The following is a 22,468-nucleotide window of genomic DNA, read 5'->3' as shown; positions in this document are numbered from 1 at the left end:
GGATTCTGCTGTTGTATTCTGCCCTACTTGCCAAAAATGATGTTTCATTTTTCTTAATTTGAGGCCCAGTTGCTCTCCATATGTCTTCCTGTGCTTGACCCTTTTCCTTTCTGGTGGCTTTTCATAATAACTCTGCCCGCCTTTATTCAGGGCTCTGCCCTCTGTTCTCCGGTGACTTAATCAATGGAAACTGTGGTCTAGTGAAAAGAGCAAGGGCTGGGAGTCAGAAGTTAATCCTGGCATCACCTGTTGTCTGCTGTGGGACCTGGGGCAAGTTACTTCTCTCAACCTCAGTTTCCTCATCTGTAAAATGGGGAATCAGTGTGCCCAACTTGATTCTTGTTTCTACCCCAACGCTTAGTACAATGCCTGGAATATAATCGGGTAACAAATACCATAAAAAATCATTGTAATTTATTGAGCACTAACTAAGGTATATATACATTTAAAGTTAATATAGAAAAATGTACCTTTTATGTGGATTTCTTTTTCATGAAGTCACTGTTGTTCCCATCACCTTCTCTTGTATCCTTTTCTATCTTTCTAGTTATTTTCCTAAATGATCACTTGGGCTTCTTGCTTTCATGCATAATTGCATTTACTGCTCTTGTTTATCCTGTGGACCCTCTTCTTTCTTGCTCTCTGAAACCTTTTTTCTTAGTTCTCATCACTAACATTTGATGGATATTCCTTTTTTTATTTTTTTTTTACATCTAGCCTTCCCCCACACTCAATTCTTTCTTACTGCAATGTTTTGGGTACTGCAGACTTGAGTTTGAATGGGTTCATAGTATTTTTCTTGTTCCAATTTCACATTTAGAGGACATTTTTCAAAAGTTCGATTAATTAATTAAACTACTTTTTCTAATAGGTGAATGCTTTTATGGTTGGCTAGAGCCTCTGTTGGCAAGAATAGCTGAAAACTACACTGCTGTTGTAAGCCCAGATATTGCATCAATAGATCTTAATACATTTGAATTCAGCAAACCATCTCCTTATGGAAATAATCACAACCGTGGAAACTTTGACTGGAGTTTGTCATTTGGTTGGGAATCTCTTCCGGAACATGAAAAGCAAAGACGAAAAGATGAAACTTATCCAATTCGGTGACTGATTATATTATTTTTCTCTTTAAACCATTTCTTAAATTGCCCTGGCTTGTTTCTGGTATTGAGGTTATGTCATATTTTTTTAAAAGCAATTGAGGATATATCAAATACTGGGAAATCAAAAACTTCTTGCTCTACCTCCTATTTTTCCTTACAATTTATGTCACTGAGTAGGAAGTGGGGTTATTGATTTTTATTCTCCTTGATGGATACTCTGTCTTTCTTTGTTGCTGGAGACCCTAGCTGGATGTTGTTAACTGTGGCTACAGCCAGATACTCGTTCTCTCCAAAAATAAAATTTGTCTATCAATTTGAAGAGCGTGACCGTACATTTTAACGATACGCTTTAAAAACTGACAGTCTATCTCTAATCTTTATTAACTTTGGTTCTTTGGTCCTGTGAAAAGTCAGATTTTGTTTTAACAATCATTTCTGTTTTTTTCAGAACACCCACTTTTGCTGGAGGTCTCTTTTCCATATCAAAAGAATATTTTGAATATATTGGAACCTATGATGAAGAAATGGAAATCTGGGGAGGAGAAAATATAGAAATGTCGTTCAGAGTAAGTTTAGGGTGAAAAGTAGAGCATTTTTAGCATTTGGACATTATTGTACAAAACAGCGAATTGATTTTATTACTGTTATTCTCATGCAGTATTTCATTTGAATACTTTCTGAAATTCTGGAGCTGGAAAATTTGAAACAAAAGAAAATCCTTTCTCTGGTACATAATTTGGTCTATTCACTGCTCTGAGAATGCACAGTTAAAATACCATGGGAGGTAAAACCAATTAATGCAATTCTAGTTTTTGAATGCCAGGGAAAGTAAATATAATCAAATGTTATGCTTCAGGAAATAGGCTGATTGGTAAGAAATCAGGAAGGAACATTTACATATATATTTCAGGTGTGTGGCCTGTATAGTTAACTCTTTAGGCCAACTGAGATATGTTTGTATTATATCTTGGAATTACACCTATTCTGCAGACTTTTTTGCTAAACAACTAAAAAAGTCTTAGTTTGTACAGCTAGCCATATATGCTGCTATCACATGTCTCGACTGTTCTATTTACATATCATGTTAGAAGTTTTAGGGAACATTCTTCCTACCACGTGAATCTGCTCTCAGTATAGCTCGATGCACATATAGACGCTGAAGGAGAAACAGCTGTTCTCATACACAAAGAATGATGCTTTTTGCTTCCCACCCTCTGCCTCATCCTTATTGAATCAGACTATACAGTACTCTGACTCTATTTGGGTTTTTGCAACTTTCCAGCATTCAATCAATCCATCATTTATTGAGTGCTTGTTATATGCAGAGCTAAGTATTAAGGGCCTTGTAGATTATAATGCAGTGCAGTTGGCCAACATGATCCCTGCCCTCAAAGATTTACACTCTAGTAAAATAACAAGTGGCCAGGGTATAAAGCTTTCTGCTTGTAGTGGATACAACTATTACCCCTAGTTTTCCTAAAACATGGGATTTTTGTTCTGGTAAACTCTAACTTAGGGAAAACTCATATTCCAGTACTCACGCTATCCACTGAATGCATGCGAACAAACGGTTTCTAACACCATTGCAGTACCCTGTATCCAAACAGGTTCACGTTGCCTGAAGATCGTTCCCTAATTCCCCAATAACTCTTCAGCCAAAATGCACAGGTTCTGGTGGAACTGAGTATATAGAAAAATGCTTGCCATGGGGCTATCTTCAAATCACACAAATAACTCTCCAGCCAAAATGCAGAGTAAAAGTACATGTTCCGGTGGAACTGAGTGTATAGAAAAATGTTTTTCATGGGGGTATCTTCAAATCACCAGCTCCCTGATCCATTAATCTCCATTGCATCAATGGTTAATAAAATGCTATTTTCATATTTTCCCTATGGCATCTTCTTTAAATACCTTTGCATATTTCCCCATAAAGCAAGGGTCTTCAAAAACACAACTGCTGTGTGGTAGCAGAACTGATGGTAAAGAAAAGTGTAACACTTATTTCTAGATACTAGCCATATTCAATAATTTCTTTGATTTTTGCTTTAACACAAAGGGCCATCTCATTTTTCATTTTCACTGTGGCCCTAAAGGTTTGATCATGTATCCTTTAAGAGAAATCCATGTTTAGTTGGAAAATTAAAGTAAAATTATTCTGAACTACCTTTTATGAAGACTTGTGACTATGAGGAATGCACGTAGGTGCTAAGTACAGTGCTTTGCACACATCAAGTGCTCAATCAATGCAATCAAATGAATGAAAGCCACCTTTGCAGATAGTTTCAAAATATGATCAGAATTAACTTTTTATTAGCCATGGTCACAGTATGGTGACTGGGCTTTTGTAATCTAAGGAAGAGTTAGATCAGGTTGCATATCTTACTACCTTGAACCCTGATTTTCTTTAGAGCTAGCCTAATTGCTCTTAGCCTAATTTCTCCCAGCCTAAGGAGCCAGGTTAATTTGCATAGCTAGATCGAGTGATCTAACGGCAGTAACTCATAACATTTCATAAAAATCATGCACTGTGTTGTGCAATTAACCCTGCTGCAGTTGTATTTTTGATGGCGGGTTTTTTTTAATTAAATGGTATTTGTTACGTGCTTTACTATGTCCTGAGCATTATACCTGTGCTGGGTTAGATAAAAAATAATCAGGAGGCTCGCTATCTTAATCCCCATTTTACAGATGATCCATGGTTCTTCCCACAATTGGTTACAGTTCCGCTTCCCAGCTGGAAGGAACTTTAGTTATAGGGTACCTACTGTTCAGGAGCTTGGTGTGTCATAGGGCCGCACTGGCCGTGTCACATGGTTGGAGCAGTGTGGATTGAATAATGTAGAATTGATCATTTTTCTAAAGTGCTTATTCAATTGTATACAAAAATGAATCCATCATAGAATATCAAGATGTTTCAGAAATTAAATTTCACAAAATCAGCATTGTAAAATAAAGTGTACGTGGATAGCATTAGAAGCTATCCTATTTCTGTATTGTAAATATAACATAATCTGAATCAAGGAACATGTTACTGTTGTAGTCACTAGCTGGTGGTTTTTTAAACCACCAGACTTTATTGGCAAAGTTGAAGCGTTAATGTTTTTCTGAAAGGTGGCTGGTTTCTTAGGGTGCTTAGAGATAAACTTGCAATTGGCACTTTGATTTTTTTTTTTTTTGCCTTTTAAAGTCTTCCAAATGCTGTGAATTTATACAAAAATATCATTAATTATCAGGTTTGGCAATGTGGTGGGCAGTTGGAGATTATGCCTTGCTCTGTTGTTGGACATGTTTTTCGCAGCAAAAGCCCTCATTCCTTTCCAAAAGGCACTCAGGTGATTGCTCGTAATCAAGTCCGCCTTGCAGAGGTCTGGATGGATGAGTTCAAAGAAATATTTTATAGGAGAAACACAGAGGCAGCAAAAATTGTGAAACAGGTAAGTGAGTGACATATCAAATGTGTTAAGTCTTTCTAGGAATGTAAGGAAATGTACTTCAGCATGCTAAATAACTTTTTTTAAATATTCTGTAGTTCATGCCTGAATTGAGTAAATGCCAGTACCTAGTATAACCATTTTCAGTTCTTCTAATTGGACCTGCTGAGCCCAGAAGAAAAATGTTCTTTCAGTATAGAACATTGTTCTTTTTGGGACTCATGGAACGTAGTTCATCTGTCAGAAAATAGAAGTTAATTTATTTTATTTTTGATACTTCAGAGTTTTCTGTGTTTCTAGTTCTAGAATAAGAGAGTCTTATTTTTTATTTTAATGGCATTTAAGTGCTTACTTTGTGCTAGGCACTGTACTAAGCCCTGGGGTAGATACAAGATAATCAGGTTGGAAACAGTCCCTGTCCCATATGGGATAATAGTCTTAATCCCCATTATACACGTCAGTTAACTGAGGCACAGAGAAGGTGAGTGATTTGCCCAAAGTCACACAGCAGACAAGTGACAGGGATTATAATCTGGGATATAATTAATTTATATATATTAAAACCAGAGATAGTTTAAAATGTTTTACTAAAGACTTAGGGGAAATGGTATTTTTTTTTTACAACCACTTTGAGGCAGAAACTTGTTGGGGTTTAAATAGGTTGAAAGTGTCCCTTGAGGTCTTACTTGTGATCCTTTTTTCAATGGACAGGAAGCTGACATGGGGAAGAAAAAATCTGACAACTTTATCTGGTTATTTTCCTTTCCCACCACCTAACTCTTTGGCGACTTAGTCACTGCATGCCTTAAGACAGCATATAATCACCCAGTTATTCAAGTAGAATAGCCAGGACAAGTCTTTACTTGAAGGCACATCTGGTCAATTGCACATAGTACAGGTAGCCACTTGCTCACAGGAAAACTTCAGCATGACACACTTTCTTAAAAACCCAAATAGTTACTAAGACTAATATGCTCTGAAGACAGTACTTTTTCCACAGAATATGTAAAATCCCTTAACCACGGTGCCAGACTTAAGCACTACATTGGAAAAAAAAAAGATTGATTTATGGCAGTTACAAAATATTTCTCAGAAATAGGGGTAGAGAATTCAGTCAGTAGTGTTTAAGTGCTTACTGTGTGCACGGCACTGTACTGAGCTCTCAGGAGACTATAGTAGAGTTGGTAGACATAAATCAGCCCTTGGGGGGCTAATGGTCTAGTGGAAGGGATCGATATCAAAATAGATTAAATATAAGGGAAGCAACACAATATAAGGATATGTTCATAGGTGCTGTGGGAGGATCATAGTGTTTAGGGGCATAGGTGACACAGAAGGGAGGGAGATGAAAAGTTAATCAGGGGAGGCTTCCAGCAGGAGATATGATTTTAGTAGGACTGTGAAGATTGGGAGAGTGACAATCTGTCAGTTATGAAGGGGGAGGAGTTCCAGGGAGGAGGAAGGATGTGAACAAGGAGTTGATGGCAAGAGAGATGAGATCAAGGCACAGGAAGTAGGTTGTTATTAAAGGAGCAAAGTGTGTGGGTTGGGTTGTAATGGGGGAAGGGTGAAGATAGGAGTGAGAGGGCTTTAATAAATTTGGATCTCTCGGGGACAAAACCTTTGTATATAGTTTCTCCCCAATATGTTAAATTCCAAAATATTGGGGTGGGTTGAAGATTTTCTTGGGATTTAGGACATTTAGGGCCTTAAAATGAATAGTAAGGACCATGGTCTGAAGGTTGGGACTGATTGGCTTCTACAGCAGGTGTTTAATTTCATGAGCAGTGATTTTGATATCGTTACTCATTATATTCTCCATATTTACTGGACACTCCAATCATTTGTTGAAAATTATAAGATATAGAAGGATTGATCATATGTTTGTTGAGGAAGTGTGTTGCCACCTTATTGCATTATCTAACTTTATGTTAGGAAGATTTGGATGGCTGTCCTTCCCTAAAAGCGCAAAATAATTTCATAGGAATAGGGATAAATTTGGTAAATACAGCAGTGGATTTATTCAGAATGTGTACAGATTTGCCTTGAAATGAAGAGTCCTTTCATTTGAGAAATTTTGGGGAGTCTTTATGGATTGTAGGATATAGGATAACTGCATCAAGAATATGCAGCACTTTAAGAAATTTGATGTATTATCATGGTAAGTGCTTAATAACATCGTTATTGTTTAAAACATTTTGCGTCATTCTATTTTTCTTTCAGAAAGCATTTGGAGATCTTTCCAAAAGGCTTGAATTAAGGGACCGTCTTCAGTGTAAAAATTTTACTTGGTATCTAAATACTATTTATCCAGAAGTGTATGTGCCTGACCTTAATCCTGTGCTATCTGGATATGTAAGTAATTTATCTTTAAACTGAAACTATAATTTGCTGCTAAATTTCCCACAATTTTAAAATTATTTTAAATGCCAGGGGTAGGTCATTTGTTTGCTTAGCACATAGGATTTATTAATAACTTTTATTAGTCCTTATTTTCAATCGTATTGGAATCACATATGTAAAATCATTTGTTTTGGATCTGCAGTGCCAAAATTGAATGTAATGTTAAATAATTATTTCCTCTAGATAAAAAGCGTAGGCAGACACGTATGTCTGGATGTTGGAGAAAATAATCAGGGAACCAAACCACTAATTATGTATACATGCCATGGACTTGGAGGAAACCAGGTAAATGTTTCAGTAATGTTTCCTTTTAACAGTGCTTGGATTAACATGGTAGCAGTGTGGATGGAGAGGAAAGGATGGATTTTAGCAATGTTGTGAAGGTTGAACCAACAGGATTTAGTGGTAGATTGAATACTTGGGTTGAATGAGAGGAGTCAAGGATAATGCCAAAGTTCTGGGCATGTAAAATAGGAAGGATGGTGGTGCTGTCCACAGTGCTGGGAAAGTAAGGGAGAGGACAGGGCTTGGGTGGGAAGATAAGGAATTCTATTATAGACATATTAAATGTGAGGTGAGGGCAGGACATCCAAGTAGAGATGTCTTGAAGGCAGGAGGAAATGCGAGACTGCATTGAAGCCACAAGAGCAAATGAGTTCTCCAAGGGAGTTGGTGTGGATGGAGAAAGAAGAGAACCCAGAACTGAACCGTGAGGGCCTCCCCACAGTTAAAAAGTGGGATGCAGAGGAGGAACCCACCAAAGAGACTGAGGATGAGTGGTCAGAGAGAGATAGTGTCATTGAAGCTGAGGTTGGATATTTCTAATGATAAAACAGTGGTAAAATAAGCCGTTTCATAGGTTAACTTTATTCCTCCTCGGCTTGCTTTTCTGTAAGCCATGTTGATGTCTAATGTTATCCCCTTGGTTACTACTTTCTCCCTGAAGTTTCTCGCATCAGAGGGCAGCTAGTGGGGCAGAAAGGGCATTGCTTACAGGTGTATGTGTCCCCTGTTCCGGGGGAGAGTAGACTGCACTGTTTTGGTGAAAGCAGCACTGTTTTCCCCTATCTACAAAATCTGGATTATTTAATGTCTCAGAGAAGATCTTTGCTAATTTTTATGGAGTTTCTTCAAGCAGCACATTTATTAGAATGCCTGACACGTTAGAACCTCTTAAGCGTTTAATGATTTGATGACAAGGCACTGACTCTCTCCGAAGTTCTTCATATAATGATTTGACCAGATACCAATCTTTTGAATTTTTTTGCAACTAAAGCCTTATTTTACTGTTAAATAACTATAACTACTGACAGATTAATGCTCTGTGTTCCCAACTAAATTGACCACTGAACTCCTGGCAGGTTTTCCTGTTTTCAAACCCTCCTTTCCCTTGGCACAAAGGAATCTAATCTCGGACAGTTACCGAACCTGACAACTCCCCAAGGTTTCCAAAGCCTTAATCTTCCCGATTGCTCTGGTTGTCCTTTTCTGTGGCCAAGAATTTTAGGAGCAGGATTACAGGATGGGGAGGAAAGGGATTTCAAGAGTGACACCGTGCCTTGTTTCACTGAGGACACCAGTTAAGAATCTCTTCCACTGTTGGCGCGGCTGAACTAGTTCTTCGTTTGAGAACTAAAAGTATGTCTTATTGCAGAGCCAGTTAGGGTAGTGTAAGGCCCGCAGGGACCCTTTGAGTCCTAAGGTAACCCTCTGTTGTGGTGGGAAGCCCAGGGGTCAGTTATTGGAGCAGCATCTAATCTAGAGGAAGAGGATCCACTGTCTTAGGCCCGTGAAGACTGCTCCTTGAAGACTCAAATTGCCCACCGCCTTCATCCCAAGGCAGTGCTTCATCACACTGCTTGCCACCCCGCCAGCCCCAAACTCCCACTGTGGGAACTCCAGGCCCTCTCTGGGCAGGAATGAGGGCAGCACAGGGCCGATGTGATGGCACTTCTCTAGAATACGACCATTCTTTCCTCAGCCACCACAGGGCTCAGGGTGATTGATTCGCCCACAATCTCACAAATTCCAGCTCTGCCAAACTTGGATTTTTCCTCATCTAACCCTCTTAGCACCTTCATGAAACTTCAAACATGTAGACAGAGCTTTAACAATAAAAAAGCATCCAGAGGATGAAGACATAAATTGGCTTCCTGGAAGAGTCGGTCCCTCCTCAGTCTTGGGGCCTGGCCCAGGCCTGACAGAAGACTGCATGCTCAGTGGGCTTCTTGCCAGACATTGCTGCAGGAGCCAGCACTCCCAGAAGTGACCTAGGAGATATTACATCAGAGGCTGTGCATGGTTCCAGGGCTGAAATTGCTCCCCACTGGCCCGTCTCCAAAATCACGTTATCGGGTTGTACTCGCTTTTTTTCTGTGTAGCCTTGAGCAAGTCACTTCACTCGTCTGTGCCTCAGTTACCTTATCTATAAAATGGGGATTGAGACTGAGCCTCATGTGAGACAGTGTCCAACCCAATTTGCTTGTATCCACCCCAGCACTTAGTTAAGTGTCTGGCACATAGTATGCGTTTAAGAGATGCCACAACTATTATTATCATGCTACTGGGGCCTGTGATTAAGAGACTTAGTCCTGCAAACAATGGCAAAACCTTATCCCAGAGTAGCCAAAGTCCCTTGTCATGAAATATGAAGGTAAATTCTGTTTTAGCTTCTAATTGTATATTTATTACACAGTACCCAATTCAAGTGGGAAGAGAGCATTACTCTGTAGGCAGAGCATGAGTTGATAATGAAAACGAATTGCGCATATGCTCATTTCACTGTGTTTCTTCGTTGACAATTGTGCTTGTGCAACCATTTTGTCTGAAATAGAATTCCTTTTTCACAGTATTTTGAGTACTCGGAACAGCATGAAATCCGACATAACATTCAGAAGGAGTTATGTCTTCACGCATCGCATGGCCCCGTTCAACTGAAGGCGTGTACTTACAAAGGTCACAAAACAGTTACTATTGGAGAACAAAAGTGGGAGCTTCGAAAGGTATTAAATTCAGCTAGTTCATGTCTTGGTGGGATTAGTTTTGTTCAATCTAAACAGTAAATGCTTCCAAATTTAGCAAATAGTATACAACTGAATAATTCGCGTACTATAACTAGCAGATGTTCTCTGCCTTAACTGTGCTGAAGTATCTGATTTCACTTGCTGTTTGTGAAAGTTCACTTCCATTACACAAGGTAAATTCAACTTACTGTAATGTACATCAACAGTTTGAGAATTAAGGAAACAAAATAATTCACCACTGAAACTTTTTTTCAAAACATGTTATACAAAAACAGCAAAGCGGTTTGTAGACCCTTGAAAAGATAGCTACTTTTCAGGAATAAAACCTGAAGCATAACTTCAGAGCTAAAATTTCATCGAACTTTTATTAACAATGCACTGATTCTATTACTTCCTATGTTACGTCAATTTAAACGTCCATCTGCATGAAAAAACTTTTTATCTAGATTGCCATTGAATTGTTCTTAAATTATTCTATGGTAGAGAGAGAAGATATCCATTTAATCTTTTCACACTTACTTGAAATGATTCACTGTCGTACTCTTACCTCCACCACTTTGACACTTTCTGGTGAGCTTGGAATTGAGAACTAGTGTCATGTGATTTCTCTCTTTCTACACTGGAATATATTGTATTCTAGAACATAATATAAGCTTGTTTGAGTATTTACAGTCATTTATAAATTAGATTGAGCAAACTACCTACCAAATGTGTGTTTGGAAATAAGGGGCTAAAATTTAGCAAAGGAATTTTTGTGGTTTTTTGCTATTTCACCTTTACCTAAAGCTTTGCCTACACATAGGAACTGTGATCCATGTCTTTGAATGCTACTATCTTTTTTTTCCCAGTTAATTCAATGAAAAACCACTTGAGTAAATTGATCCAGGCCATGTAATAATAATAATAATAATGTTGGTATTTGTTAAGCGCTTACTATGTGCCGAGCACTGTTCTAAGCGCTGGGGTAAACACAGGGGAATCAGGTTGTCCCACGTGGGGCTCACACTTAATCCCCATTTTACAGATGAGGGAACTGAGGCACAGAGAAGTTAAGTGACTTGCCCACAGTCACACAGCTGACAAGTGGCAGAGCTGGGATTCGAACTCATGAGCCCTGACTCCAAAGCCCGTGCTCTTTCCACTGCGCCACGCTGCTCAGACACAATAATCTTTGAACTGAACTCGAGTCATTCAGCACACATGGCAGCATCTCTCTATTGTAATGTTGAAATGATATCAAGTCCCCTTTGGCTTCTGTGCCCCTAAGGCAGCTAGTAATGAAATATCTGCTCAGTATTATGAATGCTTATTAAGCGTGAAACTTACTGCTGCTTTCCCTCTTTTCTAGGATCAACTACTGTATAACCCAGGATTAAACATGTGCCTTTCAGGAAATGGGGAGCATCCAAGCCTGGTGTCTTGCAACCCATCGGATCTCTTCCAACAGTGGATCTTTGGCCAAAATAATTAAGTGTTATTTGAAATTCGGGAATCAGAAAAGGAGATGAGCTGTCTCTTAAAACTGTGACTTCAAGTACACTGTAGCTCTTGAAAAGGATCCAAAAGCAGCTAATTGTAACTTATTCCAAGTGATATTTTTCTTATTTATAGATATGTATGAATGTGCAGACAGCACTGTGACCGACATTCCTTAAGGTTCTGTTTCAAAGCACAATGACTAGTCATACCAAAGAATTTGAGGTGTCCGGGTTTAGGGGAAGAAATGTTTACAGTACGCTGAAAGGTAATTTCCAGAATAAGGCGGTGTTTGCGTAGCCTTAGGCAGCGAGATGTAGATATGCACACATATTCTTACAGATATTATATTTTCCCCTAGTCTGGGGAGGGGTAGAATAGATTTGATACACTGTATTTTTTTAATGATTTAGAAGATTTTTTTGATCAGTGACGGTCAGCTCGTGCTTTATGTATGTGGTGGGCAAACCAGGAAGACTTAAGGTCTAGGATTTCTATTTTTTAATACAAATCCAAGTGGTTCTCTCTGTTGTATTCCGCCAAGTTTTTCTTCAACCTCAAAGGGAGGAGGAAACCATTTAAGGAACATTCTTATTTCAGAATACTGTAAAACTTTAGAATTAAATGGCATTTTTCAGCTCAAATTCCATTCTATTTCAAGCACTTAGGTCTTCCTTAATTTACTTGGTATTCACTTAGTGTTTTCCTTCAGCAACATTTTGTAAATTTTCAAAAACATTTTCCAGACAGGTGGTTTCCAATGGTAAGGGCATCTTTTTTTTTTTTTTTAACTAAAATTCATGAACCTTGTTAAAAGTTAAAGGAGGTTAAAGTCAAATACAAAACATGGAGCTAAATTTCATCCGTCACTGGTTCTTAAATTATGAATGTTCTGAAACTTGTTTGCCCATTGCTGCCCCAAAACTTTATCTTTCTCTACCTGATGGGAGAACTTGGAAAATAAAGAACTCTTATTTGCAAGATTATCCTTTTTTTTCCCTTCAGATTTAAAGCATCTCAGCATTTAACATTTCTGTTTTGATATTGACCTTCTCTTGCAGAATTAATTTCTCCTTTTAGGAATCCAGAATTGTACACTATGGTATATTTACACTTATTGTTCTAACTCACACAGAGTTTGGAGGTGGGAAGAAGTGGATTTTGCTTGGAACTGTAGGAGACCAAGTCTTTTGTACCGAATTTCCTTTAACTGTGAAAATGTCCCCTTCCTCAATTGCAGTGATCTATTTTTTTTCCTCTTTGACCATTTCATTAGAAAAAGGGACAATCTAGAGGTGCGTACGTTTTAGACAGTCATATTTCATTGGAATTGTACTCGGCGATGGATGGTAGATTACGGTCTAATGGTGGAGGAGGCTAAGGGACAGCCACTTGGATAATGTGGCAGTTGATTTGTCACTGAGCCTTACTTTAAGGAAGACTTATGCTGGAGGGTCTCTTTGGGTCTGCTGACAGTCTCATGCAAAGCTACCCACCCCCCCCCCCAACAAGCCTAGCCAAATTAAGGGTCCCGCCTCTCTGTTTTAATAGGCACGTAACCATCTTAGCAGTGAGGAATTACCTTGAAAATTATTGATCGGTAAAGGACTTGGTAGTTTGGTGTTCTTAAATTGTATATAATTTTTCAAATCGAGGACCTATGGGCAATATAGAGACCACCCAGTGCAATTCAGTAACTGCTAATTTTATGGTGTTTGAAGGAGGGAATTTTCTACAGTAGTTCTGCTCTGAATCTTTGCCCTTAAGAAGTAAAAACTGGGTTTTTCAAAAGATACTTCTTTAAAATGGTGTAGTTCTTTTTTCCCCTCATATCTATTCTTTGTGAGATTTCTACTATTGTAGTCTACATCAATTAGTGAGGACAGACTTTGTGCAGTTAGGTGTCTGTTGCACCCCCAGTGCACTCCTAAGCTGAGGGTGGACATTCTAAAAAACAGAAAAGGAAAACATGGGCTTGGATGAGGGGTAGAGGAAGATTATGACTAGCGAGCAGAGCAAGATGATACATTTCACTGGGTCTTTTGGGGGATGAGCAAACCATGTGTCTGGAGGTTCCCTGGGAGCTTCTGTTGGTCAGGGAATCCCACTGAAGCAGCTACCTAAACATTTTAACATTAATTTCCAAAAGCATTTTCATATCGACTGTGGTTTTGGGCCTCAAAATATCCTATTTAGCATTTTCTTTAATTTACAGTTGGAGAAACTGAGGCAGAGAACTGGTAAGTACCTTGCGGTGAATCACTTAGCGGGCTAGAAGTCCCCATCTCCTGTAACCCGTGCTGTCTCCCAGTTTGGGAACAGGAGTGCTATTTGCTGTCAACTACATTTAGCTGTGTTAAAGCTTGACCAAGAAAACATGCAAACGAATGCTAATCTACTTAATTCTGTAGAATCGTCTCTATTTTAGGACAAGCACTGTTACCTAGAGAAGATTCCTATTCCAGTATTTTAGCTAGGGTAAACTTGGTCTAATTTGCATAGCAAAACTGCAGCCTAGAGTATTGATGTGAACATTTCATTTCTCTGCCCCAGTCATCTCCTGTAGCTGTGCAAAGGGTCCAGGGGGAAGGGGTTTCAGTCCTCTTTGTTGAGCGCTTACGATGTGCAAAGCACGGTTACTAAGCAGCCAGACACATTCCCTGCTCACATGGAGCTTGACAGCATTCCTTCCCCACTTAAGAGCCCAACTAACCAGTTATGGGACTGTACCCCATACACCCAGCAGGTCTCTGAAACAAGAGAGCTACCGGGTGATTTCTCACATTTCGCTGGCACACTCACTCAAGCAGTTTGGGCGTAACGAGCCACAGTGTGCTTTGGATTAATTAGAAACCAGCCCACTGGGCCCTGATCTTATGTACCTTTTTAACACCATGCTTGGTACAGACCATGTACCATAAATATTTCATAGGGGATTTTTGATTAAATTAGTTCAGCAGCTAAAATTGGGGAAGACCAGTACTGCTGGGTTGTGGAGAGGAAGTGGAAGACGGTGGTGAAGGCACATGGAGGGTAGAGGCCAGCAACTGTGGTCGGAGCAGGATTAGGTACATCCTCAAGAGAAGACCTTCCCCTCAGCTGAGCAAAACCCACAGGAGCTTCTGAAAGGGAGTCCAATTTTCATCCAAGGGCCTGTGGATAAGGGAGGTATTTGGACTTCATATACATACTCAGATATAACTGCAGTTGAGCAAACCCTGAGCGCTGTTTTGTGACTGCAATTCTGCTCATCACAGGAAAGTCGTCTGCAGGATTTGAGCCTGAAAGGGAAAAAGTTGGGGTGCGTTATGTAGGCTTTGTCAGTCTACTTAAGTGTTTTACTACTTTTCTGCTCAGGCAGCTGCTTCCGTATAATATGCGACAGCCCGCCACCTTGCCTGCCAGCCAGAAAGTCATTTGGAACTTCCCGAGGTAAAACTGGAAAGTCAGCCTGCTGCATCACCCGCCCACAAGGCCAAGAGCCTGGAACTTTCCATAAGCCAGTCGGCCAATCTTTGATTCCTCTATCAGGGAGAATGGAAACTGGTGAGTAAGCTAAGCTGTGGGAGCAGCGGCTTGCTGGTCGAACTGCCCCCACCCTCCAAACCAATACGAGGGAACTGTTAAACCTCAAGGCAGAGGGAGCTTCCCTGAGTGAAGGCTGACTCGATCCACTAAACACCTTGAGGCAGCTTGGGTGCCTTCTCGACCTTGGAGAAATGCTCTCCGCTTCTGATTTCCTCTTTCGAAAAGTGGTATCGGGGGCCCCAAACAGAGCAGGGGCCTGGGAGTTGGAGGGACCGGGGTTCTAATTCCGGCTCCACTACTTGTCTGCTGCGTGACCTTGCGGTTCCCTTCTCTGAGCCTCAGTTCCCTCATCTGTAAAGTGAGGGTTAAGAGTGTGACAGGGACTGTGTCCAACCAGATGACTCTGTATCTACCCCGGCACTTAGAACAGTGAATACGTATATTATTATTGTCATCATTATTCTAGACTGAACAGAAGGGCCAAACCTTTGCACTCTGCAGCTAAGTGGGTAGTCCCTGGCATTCCTGAGAGGCTTCAGGCTACGTCAGTCCAAGGTCTCTGTCTGTATGCCCAGTCAAGGGATCGGGAATGCCGGAAGCCTCAAGTCCTGCTCGTCTTCCCCTGCCCCTTCCCTGTCCCTGGGTTCACCTACCTACACCAAGAGTAAAAGAGGCACTGGTTTTGGGCCTCAGGTCTTGGATCATGCCCGCTAAAGATGTCCCGATTTGGACAAGGCCGACTCCAAAGTCTGAGCTCTGCCCCACCTTCTACTTTAGGTGCCCTAGGATGCATTCACATCCCAGGAAACTTAATAGAAATGGTCAGTTGAGATATATGTGCCCACATTGGCCCAGCAGGAGGCAGACTGTCTGCCATTGTTAAATCATACTCTCTCAAGTGCTTAATACAGTGTTGTGCACATAGCGCTCAGTACATACAACTGAATGAAGTTGTATGTACTGAATAGAATTTTCTATAATAGTTGTATTGAATGAAGTTGTATGTAGTGAATAGAATTTTCTGCCAGCCATGTAAGCAACCTAGTTAATGCCACAGGATATCTGGAACTTGGGTAGGATACAGGAGGTTTTTTCCCTTCATTGGTTTGCCGAAATCAAATCAAAATCCTTTGCCAGCCTTATCATTTCTATATCTGTTCCTGCTTCCAGGGGAACCATTATTTGGAATGTGGCTCGTCAAGACCCTGTTTTCCTCTTGCTCATGCACAGTTTCAGCTGTCCCGCTTTACTTTGAAATAGGAGGATCACTTTAATACAGGCCAGGTAATCATAGATGCTAGCTTAGATTTTACAGGGATACACACGCACACTCGCGTGCTCTCCTTCCTCTCTCAAATGGAGGGATGTACGAAATATAAGCCCTCGTGGCCATCTGAGGCTCTGTCAAGGTGGTACACTTGCTGGATCCTGGTGTGGAGGAAGGGCATCACCGTCAGAGGAGATAAAGGGGAAAGAGCATGGCCCAGAGGAAAGAAGATGAGCCTGGAAGCCAGAGGACCAGGGTTCTAATTCCAGCTCTAACACTTGCCTGCTTTGACTTTAGGTAAATCACTTTTTTTTTTAAATGGCATTTATGTAGCACTTACCATTTGCCAGACACTGTGCTAAATGCTGGGGTTGATACAAGATCAGCACATTATTCACAGTCTTAATCCCCATTTTACAGATGAGGTAACTGAGGCACAGAAGTGAAATGACTTGCCCAAGGTCACACAGACAAATGGCAGAATGAGGATTTGAACCCAGGTGCTTCTGACTCCCAGGCCTGGCTCTAGGCCACACTAGTTCTCTGTGCCTTAGTCTCCTCCACTGTAAAATGGGTATTAGATACCCGTTCATCCTTCCCCTTAATAATAATAAAAATAATGATGGTATTTGTGAAGTGCTTACTGTGTGCTAAGCGCTAGAGTAGACACAGTGTTATCAGGTTGTTCCACCTGGGGTTCACAGTCTTAATCCCCATTTTACAGATGAGGTAACTGAGGCACGGAGAAGTTAAGTGACTTGTCCAAAGTCACACAGCTGACAAGTGGCAGAGTTTGGGATTTGAACCCATGACCTCTGACTCCCAAGCCCATGCTTTTTCCACTAAGCCACAGGGACTGTGTCCAATGTGATTATTTTATATCCACCCAGTGCCTGGCCCATAATAAGCACTTAACAAATCCCACAGATAGTTGTTGTGCTACTAGGAATGGGCAACTAAGGGTCAGTGGGTGAAATGATTAGTGCTGATAGTATCACAGCCGGACCCAGGATCTTTAGGTTGCCATTCTTACCAAGCGTGTTTGATGTCCTTTCTCACCTCTTCCGTCCTGTCCCAGTGAGGGCTCTGCTTCTTTTCCCCAACTGAAAGGGCCGGGGGGTTCCTCCGTTTGGAGCTGGAGAACAGTTAAAGTGCAAACAAATCTTGACTTCTGTTCCAGTGGTATTTTAGACTCAAGAATCAGACTTGAATCTCATCAGGATGAATTGTTTCGTATTACTGTTTGATGTAGCATGTCCTAGAAGGCCTGTTTATTGATGGCCCTGCCGGGAACTCTAATCTGGTTCTAGGTGATAAACGGGTTTCTTGCACAAGATATTTTATAAGGAAATTGTACTGGACCGTAGAAAGCTTCTCCAAACTCAGACCCAATATTAAATGTTAAAACCAAAAAGCTTGCAAGTGAATAATACCAAACCATATAACCAGGGCGGATCCCCTATTCTATTGAGAATAAACAGGAAAAGAATCATTATTCTCAAACGGTTCAGAGTGCTGCTCTAGGTCTGAATGAGCTTAAAAAAAGAACCCTGTCACTGTTAGATGCTTGTAATTTATGGTCTTGAAAATCAGCACCTTCGTTATCGTGACAGATTAAAATATTTTGTAACTGACCAGCAGATGGAGGCATTGCAGAGTTGGTGCCGCTAAAATTCTCTTTAGCATGTGGACAAATCCTGTCAAAATCGTTATATATTCCATGAAGCTGAACCCAAACTGCAAGATTTCCAACACTCCCGGTGACACAGATCTGTCACTTCGATCTGTGACATCAAATCTCTTTCAATTCTTGGGCAGAGTGCACTAATCTCGGAGCCTGACTCTAGCTATTTCACATTTCCTCCCTGACGTCTCTCTGGGCCTTTTGTAGCCTTCTTCCCTCTATTCAAGACCCTCCTTTTCTAAGGGTGGGGAGACATCTCATGGATGATCTTGGGCTGCCCCAGAGAACTTGCCTGACTCACTTTCCACAAGCAATAAACATACTACGTTACCTTGTGCCAGAGGTGAGCCGTCGAGGCATCCTTGATGTCCTTCAGGTCTCCATCTACTTTCAGCTTGGCCATCACAGGTACCGAAAACCATTTTTAACTGTCTGGATTGTCAGGTCTTCTCAGGCAAGTGAAACCTAGAAGCTGAGCAAAGATCTGGATCGCCCGGAGTAAAAGACCCATTTGGGTTACAATTCTCTAAGTGATTCGCGTGGAGGAAAATGTTTTTTCACGTGAGTGGAAAATCTTTGATCAGTGCCTGGCTTCTCTGCTTCACTCGGCCAGTGGAGGCCTGAGCCCAAAACAAACATTCAGCGTCTGCCAGGGGCAGGTAGCGAGCCTGGCACGAGTGGGGTACAGTGGTGCTCTCAGGGCCAAATAAGACCCAGACCATCAAGAGGAACAGTCTTTGTGGGAAAGCCAAAGGGGTTGAGCACATAAGGCAGCCTTTACAATACAGGGGGAAAGCATTACAAGGATGGGTGCTGTGAACAGAACCACAGTCTTCCGCCCTGAACAAATCAGAGTACTTTTAAAAGGGAGAAAGATCCCCTTCTACCCAGAAATCGAGCGCCACCTGAAACACCAGCCAGTATAAACCATCAGAGAAGAGTTTAAACACTAAGTATTATAAACTGGTCCAAAGGATGCACAGTGCAAAATGCCATAGCTGTTATAACGTAGAAACCTGTTTTACTTGGCTGCAAACAAATGGACAATCGTGTACAATATAGAATAAAAAGTACAGCATAATACGAGTGCCACTAACAAAAGAAACATAAAATTAAGACTTAAAAATGCTCATTTATAGTATATACACTGCAATAATAAAGCCACAATAGATACATCAATTTCCATTTCATTCATAATAAATACTGAAAATATAAATACAGAAGACTACGGCTAATATGAATAAATTATTACAACATAAGGTCCAGGTTAAGTTCTGTTGAATATCATTGTAGCTTATTTTATTTACCCTTTGGCATCTTTGATGTCACAATTTATACACAAGAGAAATCAATCTAGGAAATGAGTAACGTAATGAGGTCTAGTATAAAATACCTGTCCTGTAGATGATTTTTCATTTTAGGATCAATGATCTTCCCTTTCACCTATTGTAAGCAAGCAGCTTTTGGGCACAGCATTCATCAAACTGCCCCAAGACTGTGCAAACTACAGAAGTAAGAAAATCAAGTGAAGACTGTACCCAATTATATTGGGAAACACTTTTTTTTTTCAAGTACACAGTATTTTTCCCCAAGAAATGGCATCATGTACTAATCATGGTTGTCGTCATCTGCATATAGCTGAGAAGACAAAACATCCCCAGTGGGAGATCATGGCTAAAACACGAATGGTTTAGATTAGGCTGAAGGACAACTTTACAAGAGTTTAGGATTTTTTTTGAGAACATTACATTTAGCTCAAAAAATTCCATCAACACTTGCAAATGAACCAAATTGCAACAGCTCAACCACAACCATCATCTTGATTCTTAACAGAAAAGTATTACTTGGGAGGATAATTTAAGGGATTTTTGACTAAGCACTATATGTTTTTCTATTGAGGAAATCTATACTTTTGATCTGTTGATTTTTTGTTTTTTTTTAATCTTTCCTACCAAATTGATATACCCTGTGATGTTGAGTGGAACACACCGAAATAACAAAGTGCCATGTTCTGAATTAACAGGTATTAACCAGCACATATGTATTAATAATTTTATCTCGAGGCTATTTCACCAGAAATGTCAAATAAAAAAAAACAGATCAACTTTACTAAGACACAAAGGCTGAGGCTCTTAGGAACAGAGTTGTAATCTACAGCTTTTTGACTATTCTGCACTGTAAATGGCTAGAGCTTATTTTACATCAAACACTTTTGGAACATGTTTCACAAACTACACTTCAGACATTTCCAAAGAAGTGCCTACAGTCAATTAAAACAAGGGCCAAATTATTCAGCATTCTTTACGTGAGCATTTTCTGGTTTTCTGTTTAGAGCAAGTATGGTGGTGTTCATTCATTTCATCGCATTGACATCCTAAAACCCTGCACGGGGGTTCTGCTCTTCACACAAGAGGATCAGGGTGCTTGGGAGAAAAGAAGCTGAACTCACATTTTCCCCCAAACAGGCAGAGAGACCAAATGTCAGGTTAGTTTTCTCTTTCTTGTAGCCTGACTTAGAGCTAGCTCCTGGTTGGAGCTCTTCTGCTAGACTCGAAACTTCTTGAGGGTAGGGATGGTGTTTACCACCACTACTGTATACTCTGAAGCATTTAGGACAGTGCTTTGCACACAGTAAGTGCTCAAAAACCACTGATGGATTGATTGATTTCAGCTGTCCCATCACTCTCCATAGGGTTCTGGCTTTCTTTGCCTCTTTCCCTTTCGAGACCTTATCTTGACACATTTCCCTTCTACAAAGACAGGCCCTTGTTATTTCCAAACACATGGTCAGAGGGAATCAAATGAAACCATTTTTGAGTGATAACATGAGTGCCTCTATCCCAAAACACTGAAGATAAACTTTCCCACAGAGAGACAACAGCCACAACAACCAAAATACATGGTCAATAATCTTTTAAGTAGGAAGTTAGGGAAGCTTCCAATCTATCAATCAATGGTGTTTACCGAGTGCCTACAGTGGGCAAAGCATTTTACTAAACACTTGGGAGAGAATTAGTCGACGTGAACCCTGCCCTCGGGGACCTAAAGACTACAGGAGCTAGCCAGACCCACAGAGCATTTACTTGGTTGGTTGAGTACAGCATGAAAAGTTGTAGAGCCTGGAATATTCAGAAGGTTCTTTTCTCGCTTAGGAAAATATAGATCTGGGTCATTCTCGGTTTTTCCAAATATATTTAACCAGAAAAAAAGGGCTGGAATGGAAGCTGTTGGCAGATACTTTACCTGATAAGCAGGATATAGCTGAGGCCTGGAAAAGGGATGGGAGGTAAGAGGCTGAGGAGAGGCCTTCAGCTGGAATGGAGGGAAAAAAAAGACACAACAACAAACCACCCCCCCTCACCAAATCCCAAACCCAAACAGGTGAATGGAGGCAGTATGGCAGAAATTGCAGAAAAGCAGCGTGGCCAAGTAGATAAAGGCACGGTCCTGGGAGTCAGAAGGACCGGGGTTCTAATCCAGCTCTGTACTTGTCTGCTATGTGACACTGGGCAAGTCACTTAACTTGTCTGAACCTCAGTTACATCATCTGTAAATTAGGGATTGAGACTGTGAACCCCATGATTTGCCTGTATCCATTCCAGCACTTAGTACAGTGTCTGCCACACGATAAGCGCTAAACAGATGCCACAGTTATTATTATTATTGGTTGCCTCTAGCGAGACCTGGCCCCTGCCCAGCACCAACAAAATCACTTTCTAGAGATAGAGACATCAGCCACATCCTAATCATGCCATTAGCTCTCTCTGACGCATGGTGTAAAGGCCTACCACCCTTAAAATAATGAGGCTCTAGAGGAACTAAGCAGTAGGCTGTAAGCTTGCTGTGGACAGAGACTGTCTCTGTTTATTGTTGTACTGTACTCTCCAAAGTGTTTAGTGCAGCGCTCTGCAGACAGTAAGCACTCAAAAATTACAACTGAATGAATAATGATCATAAACTGCATAACAGAAGGCCAATTTCTGGGCACACGGTCAAGGCTAAATAATTCTCCTGCATTCCTTAGGGGAGGTGTGAAAAGCAAAGAAAGTAAAAACAAGTCCCAAAAGACTAATTAAACCAGTCACAGGCAAGGCTAAGTTCCAAGTTACCAGGAACCCATTTTCCTGGGTTTCATTTTGCCACTCCCACCGTTTAAATATTTAAAGGTCTCACATGACTCCTTAAAAGTTTGAAAAGTCTTACTGAAGCGGCACATCACCCCAGTCTCGGAAATGACTTACGGAGTTAATGGTTCCAGGGCCAGTATCCATTTAATCACTCTCCATTTGAGAATTCACTTTGGTCAATGTTAGGCACTGCTTTACCTGACACGGGATTAATAAAAATGACCCTGTAAATAAGCAGGAAGGAATGAAGGCAAGAACAAGGATCAAATAAAAAACCATTATGCTATAATAGTGACAAAATTCCAGGAGAGACAGTTTCCCAATTGAGCATTCCTTTAAAGGTGGTAAGAGACTGTGTAAAGCAGTAGCCTGGGTGTTTTCCTGAATCTTAAAATATGCCTAAGAAGGAAGACACAACTGGCC

The 22,468-nt window shown here is 40.6% G+C and overlaps 1 protein-coding gene and 1 long non-coding RNA gene across 2 annotated transcripts in view; one reads left to right on the top strand and one right to left on the bottom strand.

The window, feature by feature from the left end:
* Positions 1-12,425, top strand: part of GALNT3 (polypeptide N-acetylgalactosaminyltransferase 3) — a 35,771-nt gene extending 23,346 nt beyond the window's left edge. The window contains 7 exon segments of the mRNA XM_029072087.1: positions 872-1,106; positions 1,555-1,672; positions 4,340-4,540; positions 6,761-6,892; positions 7,124-7,225; positions 9,790-9,942; positions 11,312-12,425. Coding sequence (XP_028927920.1) covers positions 872-1,106; positions 1,555-1,672; positions 4,340-4,540; positions 6,761-6,892; positions 7,124-7,225; positions 9,790-9,942; positions 11,312-11,434 — 1,064 coding nt within the window. The 3' untranslated portion in view covers positions 11,435-12,425.
* Positions 11,574-21,403, bottom strand: LOC120638603. The gene is made up of 3 exons (XR_005660337.1): positions 18,250-21,403; positions 17,268-17,369; positions 11,574-14,720 (listed from the first exon to the last, which is right to left on the bottom strand). It is a non-coding gene; the product is annotated as an uncharacterized LOC120638603 (long non-coding RNA).
* Positions 21,404-22,468: the final 1,065 nt, after the last annotated feature.

This window comes from Ornithorhynchus anatinus, chromosome 9 (assembly GCF_004115215.2).
Source record: "Ornithorhynchus anatinus isolate Pmale09 chromosome 9, mOrnAna1.pri.v4, whole genome shotgun sequence".
In the NCBI taxonomy this organism is placed as follows: domain Eukaryota; kingdom Metazoa; phylum Chordata; class Mammalia; order Monotremata; family Ornithorhynchidae; genus Ornithorhynchus; species Ornithorhynchus anatinus.
Note: the sequence above shows the minus strand (reverse complement) of the source record. Positions and strands in the feature narration are given on the sequence as shown.